Source organism: Actinia tenebrosa, unplaced genomic scaffold (genome assembly GCF_029948245.1).
Source record: "Actinia tenebrosa isolate PJP-AT-01 unplaced genomic scaffold, QUT_ActTen_1.0 PGA_scaffold0__85_contigs__length_37466705, whole genome shotgun sequence".
NCBI classification, from domain to species: Eukaryota; Metazoa; Cnidaria; class Anthozoa; order Actiniaria; family Actiniidae; genus Actinia; species Actinia tenebrosa.
Genome location: NW_028292569.1, coordinates 28,156,159 through 28,168,472, shown reverse-complemented (window position 1 = coordinate 28,168,472; position 12,314 = coordinate 28,156,159). Strand labels below are relative to the sequence as shown.

At 45.5% G+C, this 12,314-nt stretch overlaps 1 protein-coding gene across 1 annotated transcript in view; it reads right to left on the bottom strand.

Annotated features, from left to right (window-relative positions):
- LOC116307055 (WD repeat-containing protein 90) overlaps nt 1–12,314 on the bottom strand; it is a 57,306-nt gene that overhangs the window by 33,459 nt on the left and 11,533 nt on the right. The window contains exons 16-18 of the mRNA XM_089038852.1: nt 11,950–12,137; nt 11,176–11,340; nt 10,650–10,778 (exon numbers count right to left, since the gene is read on the bottom strand). Of these exons, the coding sequence (XP_088894978.1) occupies nt 10,650–10,778; nt 11,176–11,340; nt 11,950–12,137 (482 nt within the window). The remainder of the gene's footprint in view (nt 1–10,649; nt 10,779–11,175; nt 11,341–11,949; nt 12,138–12,314) is intronic.

Below are 12,314 nucleotides of genomic sequence, written 5' to 3'. Positions count from 1 at the left end.
GGAATTGCTTATGCCAAAACTTCAAATGGCTGGATAACTCATTAGGATCTAAGATATCTACGAAGAAGTCGTCATCTTTCACTCCTATGCCTTCCCAGGTGCGGTTATTCACATAGGTGGGACATAATAACACGATGTAGTCGAAACGGTATCTAAAGGGTCCTAATAGCTGCTCCACGACGAACTGCGTTTTGCCGCAGCCGGTGGGTCCTACTATCAGAGCATTGCAGGGAATATGGTTCATTATATATACGATGGACCCAGTGGACGCAGTAAGAAGGATTGCCGGCGACGCAAAAGATAAAAGAGACACCATAGAAATGCAAAGGGAGGAGATCGATCGGCTGCGGGAGCGCGTGCAGGAATTGTACGATGAAATGTGCGGTCTGAAGCGCGCAGAACGGTTTGGTGCGCTTTTGACGATGGCGGGCTGGGCGAAAGATTCCGTTAAGGACTTCATGCGGTATCCCTTATAAGGGTTAATAAATTCTTATTATATAATGAAGTGTAAGGATTGCGACAGGGAGTTCAGTAGCAAACAGGCTTTGCAGTATCACCAAAAAAAGAAGGTATGTTTTAAAGAGGTGGATAACGTCACCACCTGTGGCACTTGCAGCCGGCAGTTTAGCAGTAAACAGGCGCTGCGATATCACGTGGAAGGAAGGGTGTGTTTGAAGTCTAAGGAAAGATGCTGTGCTGATTGCAATCGGCTCTTTAGCACGCCCCAAATGTTGCAATACCACCAAGAAAATAGGGTGTGTTTAAAGGATGTGTGTGCGTGCTGCGATGAAGGTCTCACGGACGCATGGCATCAACATAGATGTCGTGGTAATTATGATTTGGACGTCGTATGCGAGGAGCATGGTGATATCGCTGCGAGATGTTGCCCAGCGGAAACCATAAGGAAGTTAACTCTTCGAAAGAAATAGACCAACGCTTTACGGAGTTCGACCGCGCCGAAGGTACGCGCTGGGAGAACGCAGAGTATTGGAGTGCGCCCTGTGACGCGTGTGGCGGCTTAAGGAAAGGAGATGATCATATCTGGCAGTGTTTGTGCCCGCAGCATCGCCCACGTGGTTTTAAGGAGTACTTGGATCGCTTTGATGATTGGCATGCTCAAAACGTGGAAGTAAGGAAAGCCCGTAAGTAAAGTAGGGTTTGCGCAAAGAGTCTCAAAATGCACTCTTATATTTATTAATATTCCTTGATTCTTTATTAAGAAGAAAAGAAGATACATTAATAAATATAAGGACCCCTTTTGGAGAAGGTATGCAGAACTCAATAAGAAAAGAAGAAACATTAATAAATATAAGGACCCCTTTTAAAGGTATATGCTAGCCTACGCAGCCGCCTTCTTAGGAGGATTCCTAATCACCCTTTCAATATATGGACTGTATTACTTGCGAACTACCTGCCGACTGCATTACCCCTCGTAAGCCGCGTAAAAAATACACCTGCCTTCATTGCGACAGGGTATTCTCCGAAGGATCCTTTGTGGGGCATTGGTGCTCCGCGGATCCTAAAGCGCAGCGGGCGCTTAACTACAAAGAGGAGATGGAGTGACTCTTCTTTCAATGTCAAACTTCCATCGGCCATTTACCTTACCATAGCTGCGTAAGTGGGTGAATTCCTCGCCCTGAATTACGTACCGCACGCAATCCGGCGCCCAAAGGGAATATTCCTTGCCTTCTAAGTCTTTGAGGACTAACCGTAAACGGTCGATGTCTTCGAAGACGACGTAATTTTTTATTTCGTATGCTTTACCGTGGGCAAGATCACGCCAGTGAGTCAAGCTGAGCTTCATTATACCTATGGAATATCTTTAAATGCGTTTTCAAAGTGGCGTAGGACTTAAACCGCTTCACGCAGCCCCTACAGGGAATACGAATGCCATCCGCGTAACCTATTAAGGCACGACAGATAACGTCGTAATCGTTGCTAACCATCGTTAGGTAACCATTTACGTCAAGCTGCGAGATTTTCTTAGATTGCTTCGCGGATAAGACGCCGTTTCCTTTTGGGGTTTTCAACTCGATACACAACCCGCGGTATTCCTTATGCGCATTTAGGATTAAGAGGTCGGGTTGACCGGCTTGGTAGCCTTTTCGCCAGCAGGTTATTCGCTTGCTGTCTGAATCTTGAAGCTCGCCAAGACCCGGCGCTATGATGAAATCGGGGTAAAACCTACGTATGTAGTCGACTACCTTCGCGTGTAGGTCGGCTTCATTTTCGATCTTAAATACTAACTTGTTTGGACCGTCGAAGCGCTTGTCCATCGCATACTTACCCGCTTTCCTTAGCGCGGGTAGGACTTCTTCGAAGACCCAATCGCGAAACTCCACGGCTTTGGGTAGTTTGGAGCTAAATGTCAGTTCGTACAGACCAGGTTCGGATATAAACACGGCATTTGGTTGCGTAGTAAAGGAGCGGTGATTCGCAGCCCCTTGTAGATCAGCCCATTTTTTCTGGTATTTCTCAGATACATGTGCTCTAATCGCATCTCTGGGGCGCTCATAGCCCAACGCCAAAGCCACTTCCTTTGCTTTGAAGTATAAAGTTTCGCCTTGCACTATGCATTGCAGTTTGGTTTCGTTGTTTTCGAATACGCGAAGCATATTATACGTAAGGGATATTTTTTATCCTTTCGCTTGGCTCAAGGAACGCGAGCCTAGTAGGCAACGCTCTTTAGCTGATTCATTTCTACGCTCAGTTGCGCGTCAGAGACGACGAAGACGTAGCAGTTTATTTTATCACCGTCGCCCGCGGAGGCATTCTTGGTGCGTTTGATCTCCAATGTTATGCCATCCTGCGTATTTACTAGACGTAAACCCTGACCATGTAGGTCTTCGTCGTTAATGGCGCGCATGTCAATCCACAGCGCGTACTTATCCTTAAAGAATTCCTCGGGGCTAATTTGGTCGCCAAACTTGCGCATGGCCTCTCTGTACACGTCTGCGGGCTTTATCCCCTGGGAGTAGACCTTGTTTGGAACGCCGTTTATGTTGACCCCTACGTTAGTAATGTTGGGGTTGTGAAAGTCTTCGGAGTCACGCTTACCGGCCTCGTAGGGCTTAGCAAACACCAACATCAACCCCGTAAGACTTCTTCGGGGGAGGTTAATGCTTTGGTTGATAACCTCATCCGTCTTATCCAAGAAGCTAAACGTCTTATACATTACTACGTGGTCGTATAAGAATGCCTTTCCGGCGCTATATTCCATGCCAGCGCTACGGGCCAGCTCTTCGCTGTACACCGTTTCGTACTGTAGCTCTAAGTTGGTAATAGAGTATGGGGTTGTTGTGGTAAGTGCAGTGCTTAGCCCACCAATGATGTTATTAGCATCTGCTAAGGTTACTTCAAACTGTAGCTCGGATAACTGTCTTGGGTAATACACACCGTGATTCGTGATTACTTCAAAGTCTAATGGTATGACATACTTGCTACCATAGGCGGTCTTTATTCGCTTTGCGTCTGCCACTGCGGTTTCTCCGCTGCCGTCAGTAGGTTGCGTTTTCGTAGGTGTGCGGACCTTACGTAGAATGACACTACCAATTCCTTGTTCTATCCTTTGCGCGCGGTCAAAGGCTGTCAACCATTAGTCTTTGTACGTGGTATACAGATCGTACCTATTTAAGTCCAGCAAGGATTCCCCGGCGAACTTTACGCGCATCTTAGAAACAATGTTGCGACCCACGTTGTTAACGATAATCCTTTCATCCACAGTGCTGGGCTGCACCGCTAGGTCAAACCTTAAAGCCAAGGTACCAGGGACTAAGACTAGGTTATCTGTTAGGCGGGGCACGCCTACGTACAGCGTTTCTCCCGGCTTTGCGCTGCTGGGCGTAAAGGTGACCCGGTGAAAGGTGCGTTCTGCTTTCAGTCCGCCAACCTGCTTAGGTAATACGTTGGGATTTAACTTTGAGCTTATCATATATAATGGAAGTAGAAGGAACGGATTTTGATCCCCTTACCGAAGAAGGTCAAGTCGACATTAACGACGATGAGTATGAGACCCTGCTGCCGGAGGCGGATAAGCCGGGCTTTTATGAAAAGCTACGTCGCAAGTACGGCCTAAATGCCCCCGATGCCTTACGTAGCCTCATAAAGAGGTTCAAAGGAAAAAACCCCGGTAAATCTCTTCCATCTTACATGCAAATGGGCGACTTAGGATTAGTTCCTGAAGCCCCCAGTGACGCATGGTTGCAAAGAGTCCAACGAGAAATGGACGAATCCATGGAAGAGCCCCCGGACGACTTTGAAAGGCTTCAGGAGCTACTACCCGAGTGGATGCCTGAAAAGGCGCAGCTAATGTTCGAAGAAGACGAATACGGCAGGGAATTAATTATGGGTAGGCTTGCTAGAAGCGGCGCTAAGGTTTACGTCATCCGCGATGGAAAAGGAAGGTTCTTTACCGACCCCCGAATTCCTCCAACTTTAATGGCAGCTATCGGCGAAACGGTACCCCAAAAGCTACTTGCTGACGTGCGTAAGAGGTATCCTAGCGCCAGTTCGACTCTCTTAGAATTCCAACGCGGTGACAAGGGTCAAATTCAAGTCCGTTACATAGGCAGGGAAAAATGGTATGACTTTTATCAAAGCAAAAAGTCTAACGCACTTAACAATGCCTTACCGAAGGAAATAACGACGGCACTGGGTAGGCCTGACTTATCCGTGCTGTCCAGCTTAATACATAAGGAAACAACGAGGTTATCTTCGGGATTCTTCAAAGCTTTTAAGACCCCCAAGGCTACCAGTCAAATGCATGCCATCTCCGGAATTCTGGATAAGGATCAAGGAAAGCTCGCAAAAATACAAGCTACCAAGGAAGACGTAGAGGAAAAGCTAACGAGTACGCCGTCGGGCAGCAGCGCCGCACTGCAGCTGCAGCAGTCTTTAGAATCACTCGACATGGAAGAAAATGCGCAGCAAGAACTCATAAATAAACACAAAGAACAACTTGACGAACTTACAGAGCAATTAGAGGAAAAGAACGCTGAATTACAGCAGCAGGCGGAATACATCGAAGATCTAAAACAAGATATGGATACCAAAGACGAGGCGTACATAAGAGCAATACAGGAAATACAAGAAACCAACGAAGCGCAAGACGAAGACACTCAGCACCGCGTTAACATGTTGCTGCAAGAAAGGGACGCTGCCAGAAGGAAATTCGACCGCGCAGTCATGGACATTGGAGACAGAGACGCCGAACTTAGACGTCTGGGTGCACAGCTGGAAGCCTCAGTAATGCAAGAACGGCGGTTAAATACGGAAATCATCAATAAGGGGGAGCAATTAAGACAAAGAGAGCAAGCCATAGAGGACCTGGAGTATGAAATAGATCGGCAACGGCAAATAATCGACGATCAAACACTTGCCGACGGGGAAAGAGAAGCAGCTCGGGTGCAAGTAGGGTCCCTAGAGGAAAGGATTGCGGAGTTGCAGGCGCAAAGGGAAGGCTTGGAAAGGGAGCTGGGGCTTACCACCAGACAAAAAATACTGAGGGTCCTTCGGAGGTACGGCATTCCATTAGCCTTTGCCGTAACGCTCGCAGGCGCTATTGCTGGAATTATGAATGCAATTAACGGCGTGGCTTCAGGCGCAGAGGCGCTTGGAAAAAAGGTAGGGAAAATGGGAAAAAAGGTGGGAAAAGAAATGGGGGAAATGGGTAAGAAGGTAGAAAAAGAAATAGGGGAAGTGAGTAAGAAAATAGGCGCAGAGTTGGCTAAGGCAACCGCGGGAATTGCGGCGGGGTTAACGGCGCTGGGTAAAAAAATTGCAGCAAGCATTCCGGGCTTGCTTGGTAGCACCTTAGGTTTGGTACTGAAGACCGGCGGAGAACTGTTGAAGTTCGTGGGGAATAACATTTGGATATCAGTCGTCGCTATTGGAGTGGTATTCCTGAAGAAGATGAAGGGCTAATCTTATCCTTATGTATTACTGGTGGCTTATCGTCGTCGGGCGCCCGAGGCATCCTTGACCGCGGATAAGTAAAGATGGTATTCGCACCACCTTGATAATGCGGAACTAGCGGCAGCACGCTCATGGTGCTAATGGGCTTATGATTCCAAGTAGCATCCGTCGGAGGTTCGGTTGCCTTACCCGCAGCATTTATTCGGACAATGCTGGGGTTGGCGCCAACGGCAGTGGCATCGCTGGGGCGAATCTGAAGCTTTGCATATTGACAATTGGCTATCATGTGAAAAGTTAATGGTACTAGGTCTTCGAAGCTATATAGGTTAATCTCGGATGAAAAATGGGCCGGGTGCCTATTATTATTTTTCGTCCTGTAAGGCAACAACGGGGCGTTGGTCTCGTCAACAATCCTAAATCCAATATTACATGAATACCGCTCCGACATACTAATAGTGCATACGATTAATCCTAGCCCTCCAACATCCACCCACAGTCCGGTGTCGTACCACTCGTCGCCCGTGTAGTCCTTTTCCTCTAGGTAATGAAGAAACCAGTCCTCTTTCGTGTGTGGGTTCATATATTTAAAGACTAAGCACCGTAAGAGTGCTAATGGTCGCGTGGTTAAAAGGCTTATCTCTTTGATCCTCTATGCTATTCACGCAAACGCGCCCAGTATCGTCTACACGCATTTGCAGCTTTACCTTCCCATGGCAATCAGCAACCATGTGTAAAGTCCAAGTCGTAAGATTCTCAGCACTGCCGGGGTACGGCTCTACGGAGAAATGCACAGGCTCCCTGTTGTTCGTCTTATTTCTCATAGGCTGCAGTACGCCATTCTCATCCAGGAACCTAAAGCCGACGTTGGCATGGCTCTCTGTGCCAATGCAAATACTGCAAAGGATTAACTTCTTTCCTGAGTAGTTCAGATCCACGGACATGCCCTCAACGTCGACCCAAGATGCTTGGTTGTATTTTTTCTCGCCTGTGTAAGTCGTATAGACACAATCTACTCCAGCTACGTAGGGGTTGTTCATCGCCATATATAATAGCTCAGACCAATGCTTGCAGCTGCTAAGCCGGCTTTTAGTAGGTTATGGTCATATTCCTCAGGCGGCATAACCTTCTTTACTGGTTTCTTTGGTGGCACGTACACCTTTTTTAATGGTTTTTCTACCTCTTTTTTTGGTTTCTCTACGAAGTGAGTAATGCCCTTGGTCATGTCAGAGTTCACCCCAAACTTCATGTCCTTGGTAGCTCGCTGCAGCTTGTTGTTATAACCCACAACGGAATTGGTGTTAATAACCAAATTACTTGGCATTAACCAACAACCAGGCGACAAAGCGTAATCCAGCCGCACTTTAGATTGCTGCACCGCTAATTGATATCTCTGCACCGATTTAGATATGTCATTTTCTATTATTGCAGACTCAAATAAAGTTAGGAATTCTTGTTGCGTTTCCTGTGAAGCGCCTTGGGATCCAACAATGGGGTTGCGGGTATTTACCTGCGCTCCCAGGATGCAGTACACGAATGCTTCTATGCTACGGTTAATCCTGGCTAGGTTTCTTAGACCTTTTCCTTTCATTAACACGAACGGATCCCAAGTGCCGGGGTAGTTTGTTTGAATCCTAGTAATTAATGAATTATTGCCCTTATCACCACCCATATCACCGAACTCTAACTCATTACTTGGATATTCCTGATGCCCGTAGTCGGCCGGCTTCTCACCATTGACACCCCAAACATAAACTATACCCAGCCCATGCGTCTTACCCTCATTATAACGAAAATCTTTTTGCTGTGGTTTGAACTCATTAATTAACCTTTCCAGGGCTGCGGAGTCGTAGCGGTTATTCATTGGATCAAATGCTCCATCTCCCGGTAGGGGTACGTTAAGCTCCTTCAACAACCTCCTTACCGTAAAGGCAACGTGAAACCGCATAAATGAAATGTGGAACATGTCCGCGGCAACACCACAACCTTTGGTGGCAGCCCAAATAGCAAAGTTTAACTGCTGTGGCCAATACCGCATGTTGGGTCCTGCTAACCATTCCCTGGCCTCTTTACCTGACGTATGCTTCAACATCGTCTCTTTAAAGATATTCCTTACTACTACGTTAAACGATTGCTTACCCACTAAAATCTCTAGATGCGTTACCATTTTTTCAAAGTTGTTTACACCACCTTCAGCATCGTAAAATGGGTAATCTTCCGTGGTTAACAATAAGTTTCTAGGAAAATTGGGTGCTTTATGCTCGGGTTTTGTTGGTTTATGAACGGGGTGTACAATTGTCAATTGCTGCACCTGATCACCTACTTGCTCCAAGTCTGCATTGCTGTACATCCTGGAGCCGTTGAAGTAAATCCCATCGGATCTTCTTTCGAACTTACTAGGGTCTGCATGCGGAAACATCTTCCTAAAGGCCCTCCAGTTGGCATAATCCCTGTTGTCATGATGTGCCTGCTCCTGTATATCATTCCCAAAAGCGTCGTACATTAGTATATATAATGGATGTCATACCATCAGCACCTCCACTTTATCCTGAACTTCCTAAGGAACCTAACGAATTAAACGCCGAGAACTTCCGTTTGAATAAGGCAAATCTAATCCTGGCTTACTTAGAGGGGCAGACAAAACACTATGAGGAGGTCAGGAAAAAGTATGCTAGAGCCCGAAGCATACTACATAAAATCGCGATAACTTCCGGCTCCATGTCCGTGGCGTTAACAGGCACTGGCGTTGCTACCTCACTCACCGGGCCTGGAATAGTCGTTGGCGTTCCTTTGGCCGGCGTCGGGGCCGTCTGCGGCATCGTTTCCGCTGTTACGACAGGCATTATAAAGCAATTGTCCGGTAAGATATCCAAGCACGACACTCACATAGCCCTAGCAAGAGCAAAGGCTAACACCATCGCCGACTTAGTCTCCCAAGCTCTGCTGGACCGCCGCATAGACGACGCGGAGTTCTCTTTGATCCTCGCGGAGGAAAAGAAATACGGCGAATTAAAGTCGGGCAATAAAAAAACCATCGTGAAAGATCTTTCCGAGGAATCTCGCAAAAAGATCTACCAGGAGGCAAAAGAGGAGCTACAAAGAAAACTCGCTCAGTAGACATTTGCTTCCAAAGAAATGTAGGTGGATTTCAGCTGCACATATCATCGTCTAGGAATCCATTCTAACAGCGGGTGCTGGGGATCCATTTGCTGGAATATTTCATAGATTACGTCAGGGTAATAGGGAATATCCTTATCCAGCCGACAAAACATCCACTCAGCTCTCTGCATGTCTGGGACATCAGGAATACGCTTACCGGTAATTTCAGACAAAAAATAGGGAATAGCTTTGTAATATTTCCCTAGCTTTAATTTTTTTAATGTCTTTCGTAGACTTTGTGGGGTTGGCTCTTCTAAGTGGTCTATGATTTTCTTCTTTACTTTGTTGTCTAAATATACCGGGTGTAAACCTTGGATATGACTCATCCAGTCTCTAAAGTATTTTATTCTCTTATAAGGTGTTTTCTTACGACCTCCGTTGGTATAATACTGCTCTCTGGTAGCATTTGGTACGGCATTACGAATATTCTTACCACACTCGTAACACTGTGCTGACGTGTCGTCTTCTATTTGCATTTTCTTACCACAACACCAGAAACCCTTGGGCTTAGGTATGTTAACTTTGGATCTTAGACAAATTATACAGAAGTCATTGGTGAACTTTTTACATTCATGCATCGTATATCCGACAAATATTTTAACCTCCGTTTGCGGTATCCAACACAGCAGCAGTAAGGACACACCGCGGGAAATCCCGTAAATCTGCTGTACCCGCCTTCGTAATTCCGCGGATTAAACCCGCAAATATACGGCATCGATCGCGAGTCCCCCTTACTGCTGCTGCTTTGCTGAGTGCTGATCGAGACAAAAGTTGTGGAAGGTTAATTTGCATTACTACCATCAATCAACGTCAATCAAATAAATCGTGCTCATGTACCTTAACGTACTCTAACGATTTATTTGATCTACGATTTATTTGGTAGTCTATTGCCTATAGAAAACCATTTAAGAGCGGCTTTGCACCCTCACGTGATGGCAGCCATGGCAGAAGGTAGAACAACAGGCCTTTTTTTTAAGGTTGCGTGCGCATCCAACTTGACGGGCCAAAAAACTGAAAAACGCAAATTCAGTAAAATTGAGAAAACAGTTTTATATTTAAAGAGAAGAATAATCTTTTTTATGAATTCTTACAGGAAAAAAATTCATAGAAATGCATGATAATACTCGTGTTCTGGTATCGTGGCCCGTCAAGTTCCTTAAATTCGGATGCGCACGCAACCTTGAGAAAACGATCTATTGAAAATGGTCTAGTCTGATTTACATGAGAAACAATAGACCATTTTCGAATTAGTCAAATACCACTGTGTTCGTTGAGTCATTTATATAGGATTAGCCTTAATTCAGTGTCCAAATATTCACAAATATATACCAACGGTAATGTAAAGAATGCACAACTTTAACAATACAAACTCTTTGAAATTCCACGGAACTTCACTTGAACACATGAATATTCAAAATAGTCCCATACAAAATCGAGGCTAGCCCTAGCTCCCCAGAGAAAAAGACTCTTGACTATTCTTGTGCCTCCTGTCATGGCTGCCATCACGTGATGGTGCAAACCATCTATAACTATTATAGACAATCTAAAGAGTTTTTATGCATATCCTTTTGACAGATTACCTGGAAGTTAATATCAAGTCTCATATGGTAGTCCCATACTTTTATCAGATTGTCCCCGGCCGTTGCCAGGTAACGACCATCAGGAGAAGTGTCTAAACATGAACAGCTATGACGATGAAGGTTAGAAACCTGAAAGTGGAGAAAATTATTGGTTCACATTAAAGGGTGGATGGATGGATGGATGGATGGATGGATGGATGGATGGATGGGATGGATGGATGGATGGATGGGATGGATGATTGGAAGGAAGGAGGGAGAGAGAGAGGGAGGGAGGGAGGGAGGGAAGGATGCATGGATGGATGGAGGGAAGGATGCATGGATAGATGGACGGACGGACGGACGGACGGATGGATGGATGGATAGGTGAGTGGATCAATGCATGGATAGGTAAAAGGGTGGATGCATGGATGGATAAATGACAGGATGGGTGGACAGAAGAATGGGAAGACATGATGAGACACGTACGGACGGATGGAGAAACAAAAGGAAGAATGAAATGAACGGACGGATTGCAATGTTTACTAACTTCACTCAACAGCAGTCCATTACTACCATTCAGCTTCAGTAACCTATTAGATGATGTCACGACTAACAGTTGATTGAGTTCTGGCGTAGCGAAGGCAACCATTGTTGCTGTGTCTATATGAGCACGTCCTGGTGATGCCACTGTAGTGATATCGACTCTCAGCACCTGTTGGGATCATATATAGCTCTTATTAACCGAGTGCAAGGTCTGTTCCGTAAGTTATGCACCCCAAATTGACAAATCAACACACGTGAAATAGTTCCTTTCACAATTCCCTGCGTTATCTTGAAAGGTAGCCGTGCCTTTGCATCGTAGCGAGACGAACTGTGAGTTTGCAATTATAGATACCTTGTTTTTTATCAACACCTTGGACAATTATTCATAAGTCTCTACCATTGCAAGGCACAGCTACCTTTCAAAATGGCGCAGGGAACTGTGAAAGGGACTATTACCTTGCCTTATGATAAAACCACTTAATGGATTAAGAGAAGGTCATAAAAAACCCTCCCCTTTCCTTTGAGAAGTGTACAACATTCCAAAGATTTGCAGAACAAAAAAACAGCAATCCAATAACTTTACGTTGCTACTATTTGCAGATGAAAAAAGGAAAAAGGAAATGAGCGAGTCAAAAGACCTTCAGTTTTTGCAGGGGGTGCACGTGCACCCAATGCACCCCCCTGTACAACCCACCTACTATCTTAAAATAATGATGCGTTTCCTCAAAAAAAAAATATCAAAAAAAAAGGTAAACGAGGATAATATTACATTAGTTACCTCATCTAATGACCTCGCATCCACAACACAAATAGTGTACTCTGAAGGACCAATAAAGGCCAGTCTCTTGCTGTCATGACTGACCGACAGAGCATTGGGTCCCAGGTCCTCATTTCTTGGTGTCATGTCCAGTAGCATACGTACCAAGTCATAACTGTCGTTACCAGCAGAGTACATGGCTAACGCCCCTGTAAGCAGATATACAGCATTTTTTATTTTACTATATGTTGTATTCTTTTACACGCGCGGTGTAAGAATTGTACGCCCCTGTAAACAGATAAACAGCAGTTATTATTTTACTATATGTTGTATTCTTTTACACGCACGGTGTAAGAATTGCGCGCAACTTGGTGGAGACAGAGTTT